The sequence below is a fragment of the Vigna unguiculata genome, chromosome 7, assembly GCF_004118075.2.
Source record: "Vigna unguiculata cultivar IT97K-499-35 chromosome 7, ASM411807v1, whole genome shotgun sequence".
Classification (NCBI taxonomy): Eukaryota; Viridiplantae; Streptophyta; class Magnoliopsida; order Fabales; family Fabaceae; genus Vigna; species Vigna unguiculata.
This window is the reverse complement of record NC_040285.1, coordinates 5,210,443-5,227,085: the sequence shown is the minus strand read 5'-3', so window position 1 is coordinate 5,227,085 and position 16,643 is coordinate 5,210,443. Positions and strand designations below refer to the sequence as shown.

The following is a 16,643-nucleotide window of genomic DNA, read 5'->3' as shown; positions in this document are numbered from 1 at the left end:
AAATTTAAAATGAAAATCTTAAACTAGAAAATAAAATTAGAATTTTGAAGTATATATAGGTGCAGTTTGAAATTGTGAGGTGCAGGAAGACTTTCTCCAAATGGAAGAAGTGTGCCTATTATAGGTTGTGGGCTGGGATAAGGTCCGCCAAAACGGAATACCTTGTAGGACTATCCACTTCGGATTCGGACCCGAATGTAAAACCCGAATCCGTTTCAGTTCCCCTTTACACACACTGAAACAACAGAGAGAAGAGAGACAAAGCAAGTGCGAGTGCGTGAAATCAATTGTTGATTGTTATCACTGTTTCTTATATTCCACACAACGAGCGTCGGAAGAGAGGAGATCGGAAAAAGATGACGGAGGCCCATATAAGGAACAAGCCGGGGATGGTGAGCGTGAAGGACATGCCGGTTCTCCAGGACGGTCCACCGCCGGGCGGGTTCGCACCGGTCCGGTTCGCTCGCCGCATCCCTAACAAGGGCCCAAGCGCCGTCGCTATCTTCCTCGCTGCCTTCGGAACATTCTCTTGGGGCATGTACCAGGTCGGCCAGGGCAACAAGATCCGAAGGTTCTTCTCTTCTCTTTTCCATCGTTTTTTTCTTCTTTTTGATTTAATTCTCTATTTTCGAAATCTTTCTAGCAATTGAAGTTTTTACATTCTGTATCAGGAGTGAATTCCATTCTGTATTCACCTGTTTTTTAATGTAATCAAGAAATCATCTTAGGTTTCCTCATTCTAATTTCGTAATATTATTTCGTTAATTTTATTTGTCGTTACTTTTGTGATTCCTTCTCCTATTTGTGTTTATATTCCTATATGTGTTTATATTTGAATAGATGCCTGAACTATTTGGCTTGTTTAGAATGTTTGCCGTATCATGATCAAAGTTTAGCTTTTGAGAGAAACTTGTTTAGTTTCTCCTTCTACTGGTGTTAATGGATAAACTAGTCCAAACAAAACCTTTTTAGTGTTTTTGTGTCATTTTATAATTGTGCATCCTATTGCCAATTACATATTCTCAATTCTAGTATTCAGTTATTGTTGGCTGTTGTTCTGTCTTTTTTTATTTGCCCGTGATTCTTTAACAGCGTATATTAATACAGAAATTTATATTTTTAAATCTTACAATTTGAAGTGTTGTCGACAAATTCTGGGATTTAATTGAGCGTTTTGAGCTTGTGATCTGTTATTCGAGACTATTATGAATCATTTGACTTGTAGATTTAATTGTGGCGTTGGATTATTACTCTAGGAATCTGCTTCTTTGCTAGGAATCTAGATTTATTCACTGTAGTTGAATTTGAGTGAAATTATGTCAACTAATTGCCTCGTTGTTGAGGACCATCCTTGCAATTGACGTTTTTCATTCTGTATGAGCAGTGATTCGATTTTGTATTGACGTTAGTCTTGTAGTTATTATCTCTGATTTCATTATATTATTATTTTTTTTTATTACTTGTGGCTGTTATCTTTTTTTTTTACAACAAGGCGACTTGGGATACTACCTGACCTAATAGTTTAAATTAATAGGTGTTTAAAGTTTTAGTGCTTTTCGTAAAGCAATTTAGAACACCAGGAATAACTTCTATGAAAGTGTTTAAGTGTCTCACCATAAGCTTTGGTCTTCCTTGATTCTTTGGCAAAGTCACCACCAAATAGTCCAATTCCACTTTTATAAACGAAAACCTTAGTTAAATGTTGCACATCTTTACTTCACCCCAGCCTCTTGATTTAATCATACAACCCATGGTAACCTCCAAATCACATTCCAATTTCGCGTTGGAATAGAAGAACTATAGATAGAGGCCATTGGTAGCATCATTGTATTTACTTTCATTGTTATTGAAAGACTTCATAGTTGTTTCCTTGGTCTTCTCCATTGCTTCATGGATATTGCCAATAGTTGTTTTTCTTTCCACATCTACAAGATGTAGTACATGAGCAAGCGGAACTTTGACTTTGAGAGTAAAAACCACATGATTGCAAATGCGGAGGCAGCAATGATGGGCCTCAGGGACATTGAGAACAATTGTTAATTTATGAATCATAAAGGGAGAGATTTTTCGTTGTTCTGACTTGTATGTTTAATTATGATGTCGAGTTGTTAAATGTTACTACTGGAATTTGCATCTTTCCTTGATATCAAACTGGATACCTTGGAATGTGCATTTCTTTAAATGTTACTACTTTCATTGTTATTGAAAGACTTCATAGTTGTTTCCTTGGTCTTCTCCATTGCTTCATGGATATTGCCAATAGTTGTTTTTCTTTCCACATCTACAAGATGTAGTACATGAGCAAGCGGAACTTTGACTTTGAGAGTAAAAACCACATGATTGCAAATGCGGAGGCAGCAATGATGGGCCTCAGGGACATTGAGAACAATTGTTAATTTATGAATCATAAAGGGAGAGATTTTTCGTTGTTCTGACTTGTATGTTTAATTATGATGTCGAGTTGTTAAATGTTACTACTGGAATTTGCATCTTTCCTTGATATCAAACTGGATACCTTGGAATGTGCATTTCTTTAAATGTTACTACTTTCATTGTTATTGAAAGACTTCATAGTTGTTTCCTTGGTCTTCTCCATTGCTTCATGGATATTGCCAATAGTTGTTTTTCTTTCCACATCTACAAGATGTAGTACATGAGCAAGCGGAACTTTGACTTTGAGAGTAAAAACCACATGATTGCAAATGCGGAGGCAGCAATGATGGGCCTCAGGGACATTGAGAACAATTGTTAATTTATGAATCATAAAGGGAGAGATTTTTCGTTGTTCTGACTTGTATGTTTAATTATGATGTCGAGTTGTTAAATGTTACTACTGGAATTTGCATCTTTCCTTGATATCAAACTGGATACCTTGGAATGTGCATTTCTTTAATATATTTGAATGAATATTCTGTTAACTAATGACCCTAACCAAACATTTTTGGTTTGTTTGATTCCTCTGTGATTTGGTTGTTTCCTTGATTTCCACCTTGTATTTTCTTAACAATCCGGTTGATTATAACTTATATGCAAGCCATGTATTCGAAAAATGATTTATTCAATCTAGTTAGAATTAAATAATCAAGGATTCATTTTTACCAAAAATAGTTTGACCGTGGAAAATGTCTTCAGTCGAGATAAGCTTCTTGAACTAAATGAATACATAAAAGTACTCGCACAAGAAATATTTTCAGGTGAGAACATTGTATTCAGGAAACTTGAAAATGCTTTTCCCTTTTGAAGGGTTGTTCCAGTTGACCATAAAAAAAATTTACACTCTTATTAATTATTCTTAAGAAAATGGGTTGGATCGATTCAAAATTTGTCTGGAAAGTAGAAAAACAAAGCAGTCTGTATTTTCCTGTGTAAGTTAATTTTTTATTGGAATATTGTTTCTCTTGCGTCTTTTTTTTGGAAAAAGGATTTAGACAAAAGACAACTCTTTTAGTGCTCTTGGTGTTATTTTTCTTATAAAATTGGAGTTTCTGATTAGTAACGAGAGGTGAGGTGACCCCCAATTTTGATTTGAAAAAAGTATCAAGGAAGAACCAGACCACGTAGGTTTGCTTTCAGTTCCTACTCAAAAACTAAAACTGATGTATAATGTTTCACTTCCTATAGGGCACTGAAGGAAGAAAAGTATTCTGCCCGCCGATCCATACTCCCTGTGCTACAGGCTGAGGAGGATGAGAGGTATTTGAGACTCTTTCACCAATTTTGTATCGTCACATAGACAGCTACTGTTGTGCTAGCAATTTAAATCTCCATTATTTTTTGTTTCCTTCTCTAGATTTGTTAAAGAGTGGCATAAATACCTCGAGTATGAGGCAGAAGTGATGAAGGATGTGCCTGGTTGGAAGGTTGGTGAAAGTGTGTACAATTCTGGGAGATGGGTGCCCCCAGCAAGTGGTGAGTTGCGTCCTGATATCTGGTGATGTTTTTTCAGCCATCTCCATCCGAATTTGTGCTGCTTCTTGCATGTTCGTAACATTCTGGTACTTTTGTCCAGTCTCTAAAATAAATTTGTATCTGGAATATTTGTGACTTCTTTGCGAAATTTTAAAACAAGAATGCATTTTGAATTTGTTCTTCATGTTGACAATAGCACTTAATATCAGATGTATGTCAGTATAAGAATGCACATCCTTGGCATTACAAACTGTGCACTTTTTTCGTAACTTTGGGAAGAAGAAGAACTCTCAAACCCAAAAAGAGAGAAATGGTGAAATTTTTAACAGTTTTTAAACAGCTTTGCCAATGATGTAGGGGATTAGAGAATGCTCCCATCTTAGCTCTGATTTCTAGAACAATAAAGCACAAACTTAATTGGAGGAAAGAAGGGTTAATTCCAACTATTTGGAAAAATTTTATGTTCCTTGTTTCATATTTCCTTAGTCATTAGTTTTAAGTGATTAAGTGAGCACGGAATGGCGACACTACTATAAAGAAGCGGTGCCTAACTCTGGACACTGAAATATGTGTGATTAGAAGTTTGAGGCTGATTGTTTTGAGGAATCAGAATCGAAGTGACAGCCTTGAATCATATCATATGTTGTAGGTCTCTGATATTGGCAAGTTTTCAAAAGAAAAGGTGAAAAGGGTAGAGGCAAAAATTAGGGATGTAGAAAACAACACATTTGGTTCCGTTATATTTACTAGTATCACAGGTATTCCCTACAGATAAATTAAATTTAATGAAGAAGCTTCGTAGATATTTAGTCTAAAATTTTATACCCAAGCACGTGCAGAAGTTCAATCACATGATTTAGAATCAAGTTGTCCATGAAATTAGATGGCGTTTGAATGATGAATATTACCCATGTAACTTATTTTTTTACCTATAGCAATCTACTATGAAAACGTTAATTTGCTACTTGTCATTTGCAATTATTTTTCTCAGTTAAATTGTTTTTATTACATAGGATCAAATATTATAAAGGCATATCATTTTTTTTAATTATGAGAAGATTAGTCGATTGTAAAGAGATTGAGTAGTTACCTTTTTTTTATTCTACGTGAGCGTTCCAGGATGTTAGTTTCTTTTTTATCTTTTGTTTTCTTTATTTTTTACATCGATGATATTTATTATAAATTATTCTCTTGTAATTTAAATATTATTAAAGTTAAAACAGAAAAAAAAATTATATACCATAAATATGTTGTAGTGTCTTTTTATATTGAAACAATATCAATAAAAGAGCTTACGTTGAATAGGCAAAAACTAAATGTATATGCGTAAAAATTGGAGAATATCTTAAAAAATTCAACGTGTTTGTGTGTGTGTGCTGATTTTTTAATTTATATTTGTAGATAATTCTACGTATTTGAATTAATTAAAAAAAGATAAGAAGAAAATTACTCAATAAAGCTTGAATGATTAAATCTAAAATAATTTTTAAATTCAAACCAACTTTATACGATATGTTTATTTTGTTTGAAATATATTAGTTTGCTCAAATTTAGAAAAAAAAATATTTTATAATTTCGGTTTGTGTTCTATTTTATTAGTTTTTTCTATATTTTAACTAATTTAGGTACTAGGTACGGTGTTAGGATACATACTAGTTTACTTGTAATTCTCACATTAATCGAAGATTTACGGATAATATTTCTGCTATTTTGATTGTAGTTATGTTCTCTATCACTTTCGAACTACTAGTTGAAATTATGTTTGTTTTAAGCAGTGCTTGGTTAATTATTTCAACTTAAACTTAGTCTACAGTGAAAATTAAAATAAGAAATTTGAAGGTAATGTTCTTTCTTAATTTTATAGTTTGCAAAACATGATCTTATATTTAAGTGAAAAACAATGGTGCAAGGTGTTATTGGTTCTTGCCGTTAAAAATGAATGAAAATGAGATGTAACACGATTCGTATCGCATTTTTTAATTAAATTTTTTTAATATTATTAAAAAGAAGAAAACCTTAAATTGAATAAATATTAATTTAATGACCATCATTAGTAGGAGTGAAACTAAAATTAAATATTTTGAATAAGATTTGGAATCAAATATGATAGATAGAAGAGAAAATAAATAACTTAGAAATAATAAGAATTAGTTTTGATGATAGTACTTTTATTAACAATGTACTACCTTAATTTTATTTCTTTGAAAATTTTAAAGATTGACCAGTTTAGAAAAGATCCGTTCTAACTACTGAAATTTATCTTCTCAAAACGAGAAAATGTATGTAGTCAAAAAAGAAAAATTTAATCTTATACATTCCAGTTTTGGACAATCTAAATTAAGAGTATATATATATATATATATATATATATATATATATATATATATATATATATATATATATATATATATATATATATATATATAAAATGCAAACTCTAAACACTAAACGAGTTTTAAGAAGTGTTAGGTGTCCTGTCACCCTGTTATCATTAATTTTATTTATTTACTTAGGTCTTATATTTTTTTTAGTTACTCATTTGTTTTATTTGTTTATTTTATTTTATTTATCATTTATATTAATTTATATTTTGTTATTATATTTATTTATAATATTTTAATTCATATATGCTTGTTTATTTAAAGTTCTAACATTGATTTTTATTTTAATTTGTACTATTTTAAAAGATAATTGTTTTATAATTCTCTCTATATATATATATATATCTTAAAAGTGAATACTTTTTTTACTTAGTGAATTTAATAAGAAAAAGTTATTTATACATTTTATTGTTAATTTATACTCTTTTTGTTTGTTTAGATGATTAATATATTATTCGTTAAGAAAAATCACATATTTTAGTCATCATATTTCATGATTTTTAAAAATGTCAAATATTATGTTAGTTATGAAAGATTTTATTTTTTTTACGCAAATACCACCGTTCTCATCTAATTTTACTTACATAGGATATTGAATACAAATTTTACATAGCAGCACAGTTTTGGAGTCATGCTGGAAATTCGGTCCAGGGATCCAAATTCTGTGCAGTATTGGCTTCTATTTTTTTTTTTCTCGGTCTGAATTTGGTTTTCAGGAACCGAATTCTGTATTTGGGTATTTTTTTTCTGTTTTTTTTTTAATGATGGAGAAAGATGTTAAAAAATTTAAAATATATTTAGTATTGTATGTTAATTATTTTAGGTGTTATTTAGAAAAATAAATGTAAATTTATTTTAAAAGTTTATTTTTTATTTGTGTAATATTATTTTATTTTGATTGATGTTTGGAAATAAAATTGTACAAATTATAATATAAGTAACAAAAGTAAAAATAATTATTGTATAAATATTGAAATTTTTTATTTTTAATTTTTGGTAATTTATAAAAATTGTATATTAAAAGGTTAGAAAAATAATTTAATTTATATACTTTGTTTTTTTATATGACAAGATTGTAGTAATTTTGAATGCAGAAATATTTTTTGAAAACAAATAAATTCCAGAATATAGTTTGATTAAAAAATCTTAAACATATTGTTTTGAAAATGAAGGGAATGAATATGGACCACATTTATTAAATTTTGGTACAAATAAAAAATTTATCATTACATTGAATATAGTTGTAGTAAAAAAAATTAAAAAAGAAATAACAAATTACAAAAAATGGTATAAGTATATTTAATAAAATACATTTACGGGAAAGAAGTAAAAAAAAAAATCATTGCAAATTTGTGAAAAATAATTAAAAATGCACCATTGAATTGAATCAATGCTAAATTTATTGAATGCAAATAATGGTACAACATAAATTTAGTGGTTGGATGTGGATCATCTAAGTCCAGGATTGTTAGAAAAATGATTTCTTGTGTGTCATTATGTTCTACAATAACAACTTTCTTTATTGTCTTCCTTCCCTAATGTCCATCGTAGTCTTAATTATACTTGATTTAGTATGACATATCTCGCTTCTTTTTGTGGCACGATGAGACCATACCTATGGCCCTTGGTATGGTGGTCAATATTTTTCATGCCTTAACTCGCCAAACAAATTGTCATATACTTTCATGATAACATCCAACCTATAATGGGGACTAATGTACATGCTGAAGTTGTGATGTGCATGTTTGCAAGCTGAAATAACATGAGAACAGGGTAGATGAACTTTTTGAAACTTTCCACAATCACATTACCTTTCATCTAACCTGACTACAAATTTTTCTAATGGACGTACTTCTCTGGGATTCACCATTTTCTCTACTTTGAATCTTGTGGTATTTTTATCAAATTCAACGACCATGTGTGTGTTTGACTTAGAGTCCACATCTTGTAGGAAGTTGGTCACATATTCAAAGTACATATGATTGGCACTCACCATTGCAGTTATTTGTCTGCCTCTCTTCATGAAGTAGGTGTTGCACCTAGTGTACGTGGCCAATATTGTGGAAGAAATTGACAAATTTCTTGTCTTCTTCAGGACATAATTTATTACTTTAGCTAGATTTGTTGTTACATTATCCCACCTTCTTCCTTGATCGTATGCAAGACAACACTACTCCCTTGGAATTTTGTTAACCCATGATGCTGCTTATGGGTTGTCTTCCCTAGTGATGTTGTAGTAGTAGTTGTAGCGTGGCTTGGTCAGTGTGTACGCTACAAATATAATTTTAAAAACAAATTAGTTACCAATAATGAGGTGAATAATTAACAGCCAAAAAAATGAAAAAGACAAATTTTTACATGTAATAACTTACCCATGTTGATGAGATCTTTTTTCAGAGTTATACTCTTAAATCTTTTTGTAAAATTTTGTGCAATGTGTCGAATACAAAACATTGACACGCAATTCCCTTCAGTCCAGCCACTACTCAGTTTGTTGAATATTGCACTGATTGAGTTGTGGCGGTCTGATATTAAGCATAAATTTTGTTGAGGCATAAAATGCTTCCTAAGGTTTTGAAGGAAAAAAATGTTCGAGTCGTTTCACCCTCTACTATAGCAAATGCAATGGGGGGAAATGTTGTTTCTCCCATCTTGTGCAACAGCTACTACAAGGTGCCCCTATAAGAAGGTTTCGCGACTTGCACTATTGGTTTGCAATATGGGAAGACATCAATGCATGATTTGAATGTCCAAAAAACTCTTCCAAAATGTTATTGGTTTTATAGGACCTCCTCCCCATGTGTAATTGAACTCGTTTTCAACTTGTATACAAACTCAGGCAAATAAGTTTACATGGCTTGTAGTAGGCAAAGACAATCAGTTGTACGATTGTTTCCAATTTTCGTACACATCTTCAATTGCTTGTTGTTTCGTCAACCATGTCTTTTTATAGGTTGTGTTATACACCATAGAGGTATGGATGGAAGAAATTATTGTTGCAATTGGTGTGAACGAGTTTGAGTCCACCATTTATCTTACATGTTGGGAAATTATTCTTTAGTTGAGGTGTTGTGGTCTTATGTTATGAGTTATGTGGCACATGTGTGCACACCTTCAACCTTTATGATTTCCCATACTTGGTCCCTTGCACGTAATATTGTTTGATATTTTCAAGGACACACCTATTGTACACATTGCACACTCAACCTCGTTGTGTTTGAGTGTGTGATTTTGTAGGTGCAATGGTTTGTTATATGGTACATGTTTAAAGCATCTAGCAATTGTTCCATAGTTTGGAAGCTCATTCCTTGGGTAAGTGTACCGACATCGTGCTCAAAGTTGTCATGCAACATTTTGTAGGGGACATATGTATACGTGTGTTGTTGTTGTATGGGGTGGACATTTAAGTTTTGGTCATGGTCATTAGGTTGATCAAAAAGTATTTTGTCATCATTTTCACTAAACGGATCTAAGGACGTTGTAGGTAGGCATAGGATTTCAACTTCTACGGTAGTTTGAGGAAAGAACCTTTGGGTGTTGTGATGTGCAGGTGATTGAAAAATATTTGAGGTAAAAAGACAAATTAGTAGTTCCATATATGACTATATATCATTTCCTCATTCCCCTAGGTAGGTAGTGTTAAGGTCAAATGGTTCTTGTGTGGCTTCGATGTTTGGTTGTGGATGATGTGCATCAAAATGTGTTAAAGAATTTGGTTCAGAAGGTCTGGTACCCGAGTTGTAGGTGGTGCAAAGTTCAATAGATGTAACAGTTGGGGTGGCCTGTATCATGTCGAAAGTGTCATTCATGTCCTCGTCATCTTGTATATGAGTGGTTGTGTACGTGACAAGTTGGCCCCAAACTTTAGTACGAATTTTGAAGGAAAAAAATATGTTTTGTTCGTTCAAGTTTGACCTAAATTTGTAAATGGTCCCTAGTCGAAACATGGTCATTGTTTGGTCCATGTACTTTCAAAATCATTGTTTTTAGTCTCAGTTTTTGGAAGGTGTTAAAAATAACAAACAGCATGTCACGTGTTATTTTTTTTTATAAAAAAAAAAAACTAACATCGGTCTAGCCAACACTTTTCACGAAAAGTAAAAAAAATATGGTTTTGGTCACTCAAGTTTAAATTTAATTTGAAAATTGTTCCTGGTTGAAACTTGGTTGAGCGGGATTGTTTTGGTTTGAGAGCCCTTGGCATAATTTCTTCCCTAATTTCCCTGTTTCTTGTTTTCTCCTTTGCTCCTTTTAAGTTTTTTCCTCTTTCTACTCTACTTTACCTGAAATTTACAAAAAACAGGGAACAAATGACTTCTTTTCAACAAAAAATTAGAACACTACAAAAATTTTATATATTAGCTACAGAAAATTTTGTACATGATCCGTAGCTAATCCGTAGCTAAACAATTTTGCGACAGATTAACTACTAAATTGCTAGAGAATTTTCCGTAGCTAAATACAGGTAGCTAATTAAAGAGGGATCAAATTCATAGCTAATTTGTAGCTAATTCATAGTTAATCCTTCTCTATTCCCTCTCTAATTGAAGTAAAAAAGTTTTACAATTTCTAGTTAATTCGTAGCTAATTCATAGCTAATTCCTCTCTATTCCATCTTTAATTGAAGTGAAAAAGTTTTAAAATTTCTAGCTAATTCGCAGTTAATCCCCAGCTAATTCATAGTTAATCCGTAGCTAATCTGTCGTAATTTTGTTATCGCTAATCCATAGTTAATCTATCGCAATTCTATTGTCGCTAATTCATAGCTAATCTGTCGCAATTTTGTTATCGCTAATTCGTAGCTAATCTGTCGTAATTTTGTTATCGCTAATCCGTAGCTAATTTGTCGCAATTTTGTTGTCGCTAATCTGTCGCAATTTTGTTCTCGTTAATCTGTAGTTAATCTGTCGCAATTTTGTTGTCGCTAATCTGTAGTTAATTTGTCGCAATTTTGTTCTCGCTAAACGGTAGCTAATCTGTAACTAATTTGTTGTAATTGTTTTCTCGCTAATCCGTAGTTAATTTGTCACAATTCTTTTATCACTAATTTGTATCACAATTGATTAGTTAATTTATTGCAATTCTCTTAATCTCCTACAAATATTATTTTGTTAATTATAATTACTTAATTGTTATTCACTCTCTATTATGAGTCATGTCCATAAACCTATGGCCATAATAAAAAAAGAAGACAAAGAAAATAAATTATTCACAAAAAGTGTCTAAATACCTCCAATATTTGCAATACCTATTTAAAAAGGATAGATAATCAATCCTACGATGATCAAAGTATATCCATCCAACAGTACAAAACAACATAAAAGTTTCCACCAATGTATAATAGTTTTAGGACACAAAAGCATTGGAGGGTATCAACAAAAAGTAATGCATCAACACAATTAAAACATAAACAAAGTTTTGGATTCTTTAAGACATGTCTTCATTATTGTTTCTTCAAAGCAGACAATAATTCTCTCTTAAAAGATTGCATTTGCTCTTGCATCTGTTGTTGCATAGTTGCTTGCATTTCTGCTTGTGCCTTCATTTGTGCTTGCATTAATGTTTCTATGAAGGTATTAATCCTAACGTTTCCTGAAACACAAACACAAATGTTTAATATGTTTATGAAACAAACCAGATTCACTACACTCTAGAATGCCGATAAAAAAAACAATACTCAAGAACATGACTAAATAGTGAGCACTTTTTACCTGATTAAGCATCCACTTCAATCCAATTGCAGCTGAGGCCTAATTTTTGGAAGAAACATTTCCTCTTCCTTCTCTAATAGAAAAAGTATCCTTATTCAAGCTTATATTAATACCACTCTGTAAATGACTTTGTAATTTCCTTTCTTGTGTGAGTTCAAACTTTTGGCACCTAACATGTAGTTTGTGAAGCGCCTATGAAAAGGCTTCATAAACATTATGCAATCTAATTCGTTTTTATTGTTACAAATATTTTTCTTTCTATCAGGTCCTACGATCAAACATTTAAAACAAGTAAAAATATCAAACTCTAGATAGCTACATTAACAATCAGAAGCTCTTGGCAAGTTGGCTCAAATTTTCAACCTTAAGTAGAACATAAAGAACAAATGCACTTAAAGAGCAGGTGCACCACACTAGAGAGATAAATAGTGATAGGTAACAGTCAAAATTATTACGCATCAATACCAGTACATCAATTTGATTACTAAAGTTAAAGTGGAGATAAAGATGAAAATCACACCTTCCCTTGGAATAATGATCCATCATATAAACTTTATAAACAAAGATCGTATACTTTGTATTGACCATGCACATTAAGGTTTCAAAAGAATAAAGTTGTGATAAGATAATAAATTATCAACACTCATTGCACAAAGATACTTGGAGAAATTAGTTATCGTAGCAAATCATGTAATGCACAAGAAAAATGAGTAAGAGTAATTGCTCAAATTTGTGGAGGAACTTGGAGCATGGCATAATCTTTAGAACTTTAGGTACTCAACGTATCTATTTACAAGCAGTAGAAGGGTTCAAGAGCACTAGTAATTATAATTAAAAGTTGAATGGTTATTTGGGATACTGTTGATTGGTGTTTTACACGGTATCATTAACCCAAGTGATTGGTGTTTCTTAATTGTTCAAAGCAACTCAGCAAAAAAAGTTATCCAATGATTAATAGAAATTAAATAATGGGCTGGCATATAATTATTTTGTATAAATTAGCAAAGAGAAAAAAATTATAGAATATATAAATGATAAAGAATGTATCAAATAAAATAAATATATTTTATTTAATTACTTTATATTTTTTCGGTTGTGGATCTATAATATCAATGAGAGATTACACCTCTGCAAAAATTTTGTTACTTAATGGATGAAATTTGAGGTGGGGGAATTAATTTAAACAATTAGGAAAATATGATTACTAAATGCAAGACTCTAAAACCAAAAGGACTAAAATCTAAACATAGCAATGATAGATGACCATCTATGTACAAATTCTGTTAATTAATGGATGGAATTTGGGGCGGGGGAATCACTTTGAACAATTAGGAAAATATGATGACTAAATGCAAGAAAACCAAAACTAAGAGGACTAAAACTGCACATAGACTCAAGTACACGAGCTAAAAAAGCAACCAAGCTTATAACTTACGAATGTCTTTCAGATTCATTTAATAAGGATCATAGGTCAAAGACACAATTATTTGAAACTCAAAGCTCAATTGCTCACGTGAATCCTCAAACAGAATCGTGTGCCCAAAATTATTACACTCACGCAATTATAAATTTCACATATTCGATCATCTCATAAAAGTTTATGAAATAAAAACATTAACATAAATTCACCATAATAAACTAATGTAAAAATATTCATCTAGTTCAAACAAATAAAAAAGTAGATTTTATCTATCTAGCAGAAGAACATTTCAACAAAACATTGTGAAGCATGAATAAGTGAAATCGCACACCTAAAAACGAATCGATGTAAGGGAGACTCTGGATTCTCCAACTTGAAACAAATGATACTTTATCTCCTCTTTCGTCGATTTTTCGATTAACCTTGCTCTTGCTATCAACATCAGCTTTGAGTCATCTTCACGTTCTGCAAATTCAAGAGTTTTTAACAAAAAAATTAAACCCTAATATAAAAATTTTTGGATTAAACTTACCTTCCCTGAGAAGCCAATCGATTCCGATTGCGGTCAATCATGTGAATCCAACCGTGAGTCTAACCTTGACAAAAACCATTTGAGAATGCCAAATGATAGGGTTTGGAAACCGTGCTAGTCTCCACGATGATCGTGAGATAGAGCATAAAAGCATCTATGAGGTTGAAGATGGTGTAGAAGTTGAAGATGTTGCTTTCAAAGACGCAAGTGGGGAAAAAATCCTAGACGAAGAAAACGAAAATTATAAGTTATTAAAGATTGGTTGAATTAATGTATTCAGATTTGCAAAACGAAAATATGAAAACCTTAAGAAAATAAAAGTTTGGTAAAGTGAAAGGAGAGGGTAGAAAGAAGACGCTGAAAGATTTGAAAATTTAAAAAATGTAGACGACTGATGATGACTGTTTTTGTCTTGTCTCTGTGGATAAAATATTATATAGTTAATTATCTTACATATATTTAAATTATTTTTAATTTTAACTTTCTAATATAACTTGAACTTTTATTTCTTTTAAATTTATAATATTCCGATGTGTAAAAGATAGTTACAAAGGTAACTAATAATATTTTACTTTATTAATTAAAAAATAAAAATAAAATTCTTAAATTGTCAAATTAAAATAAAAAAATATGTTATAATTTATTTATTGATATTGATATTGATATTTTATATTTTATATTTTAATATATACAATTATATTTAAAAATAATAATTTTAAATATTTAAATTAACAATAATTTTAAAATATTTAAATTTTAAAAAATATATATTTAAATTAAAAATTGTTTTTATTTTTGAATTTAATATAATTTTAATTGAGAAGGAACAATTACAAATATATATTATGGTAGCTATTTTGCTACGAACAAGTTATAATTTTTTTTTCATCGCTAATTTCTTGCAAATTAGCTAGGTATTAGCTACTAATATATGTTATGGTAAATTTGTAGTTATTTTGTTATGGATCAGCTACAATTGTATTCCTTCGCTATTTTCTCTCAAATTAGTGAGAGATTAGTTACAAATATATGTTTTGGTAAATCTGTAGCTATTTTGCTACGAATTAGCTACAATTTTATTTTTTTGCTATTTCCTCGCAAATTAGTGAGAGATTAGCTACAAAAAATTTTCCTCGCTAATTTCTCTAGCAAAATACAAAATTTCTTATAGTGGACACATGTGACTAAAGCTCATTTTACTTAGGTTAAAATACCTTTTTGGTCCCAATTTTCGTCAAGTTTTTTGAAACAAGTCCTAATTTTGGTTTTGTGTTCAAATAGGTCCCAATTTTCGTCAATTTTGTTCAATTGGGTCCTTTTTTGCTAAAACCGTTTAAATCATTAACGGCCATGAATAGTGACTGCCACGTGTCACTTCGTGATTTTTTTTATTTTTATTTTTATTTTTTTAAATTTTTTAAATTTTTTTTAAAATGTACACGTGTCAACCTAGGGGTGTGCCACGTGTCACTTTGTGGTTTTTTTGAATTTTTTTGAATTTTTTTAAACAAATTTTAAAATTTTTTAAAATTTTTTTTTTAAATGTCCACGTGTCAACCCAGTAGCGTGCCACGTGTCAAAGTCAATGTTCTAAATTCAATTTGGTCCCTATATTTGTTATTTTTGTTCAATTAGGTCCAAATTTTTGTTAACATTAACCAATTTGGTCCCTCTCCAAATTAAAACCAAATTTAATTTTTATATTAAAATTCATATTTTTTATTAAATATCTTTATTTAATATATTAAAATTCACATCATTATAACTATGATATAAAAATTAAATTTGGTCACATCCTCTATAGGGACCAAATTGGTTAATCTTAACAAAAATTAGGACCTAATTGAACAAAAATAACAAATATAGAGACCAAATTGAAAATGTTAACTTTGACACGTGGCACACTATAGATTGACACGTGGACATTTAAAAAATAATTCAAAAAAATAAAATAAAAAATTCAAAAAAACCACAAAGTGACACGTGGCACATAGAGATGGCAAATAAACCCGTGCCCGTGGGTATCACCCGAACCCGTCCCCGTTTTGACGGGGAATCCCCGCTTTGACTGCGTATGGGTATGGGTATGGGTAATACCCGAAATTTTCAACTGGGGATGGGGATATATATATACCCGCCCAAATACCCGTCCCCGCTTAAATTACTAAACTATTTATAATTTATTAAATAATCTAAAAAATATATATAAATAAATAATATATTTACACATAAAATATAATATAATATAATATAATATAATATAATATAATATAGTATATATACATATAAATAAAATATACTTTTATATATATATATATATATATATATATATATATATATATATATATATATATATATATTTACACATATACATGTAATATAATATAATATAATATAATATAATATACATATAATATATATACATAATAATATAATATAATATATATAATATATACGTATAAAACAAATTAATCATTTAACTAGTGAGATCTTTTATAAACAAATTTATAACATTACAAATTTATAAAAATTTAAAAGAAATATATATATATATATATATATATATATATATATATATATATATATATATAAACATAAAATATCTACGCATATAATATATATACATAATAATATAATATATATTATTATATTTATATTATTATATAATATAATATAATATATACTTAAAA

The 16,643-nt window shown here is 30.1% G+C and overlaps 1 protein-coding gene and 1 long non-coding RNA gene across 8 annotated transcripts; one reads left to right on the top strand and one right to left on the bottom strand.

The window, feature by feature from the left end:
* Positions 1–242: 242 nt before the first annotated feature.
* On the top strand, positions 243–4,212 carry LOC114189647 (NADH dehydrogenase [ubiquinone] 1 alpha subcomplex subunit 13-A). Its single transcript, XM_028078274.1, has 3 exons — positions 243–571; positions 3,622–3,693; positions 3,791–4,212. Exons 1-3 carry the CDS (start codon positions 357–359, stop codon positions 3,933–3,935), a joined length of 432 nt encoding a protein of 143 aa, XP_027934075.1. The 5' UTR covers positions 243–356; the 3' UTR covers positions 3,936–4,212.
* Positions 4,213–11,509: 7,297 nt separating this feature from the next.
* LOC114189648 lies at positions 11,510–14,343 on the bottom strand. 7 transcript variants are annotated; one of them, XR_003605706.1, is made up of 3 exons: positions 14,259–14,343; positions 13,954–14,174; positions 11,510–13,886 (listed from the first exon to the last, which is right to left on the bottom strand). It is a non-coding gene; the product is annotated as an uncharacterized LOC114189648 (long non-coding RNA). The 7 variants fall into 7 exon arrangements; XR_003605707.1 differs by lacking the exon at positions 14,259–14,343 and having other exon boundaries at positions 11,510–11,882; positions 12,002–13,886; positions 13,954–14,252; XR_003605710.1 differs by lacking the exon at positions 14,259–14,343 and having other exon boundaries at positions 11,510–11,872; positions 12,002–13,886; positions 13,954–14,252.
* Between the last annotated feature and the right edge of the window lie 2,300 nt (positions 14,344–16,643).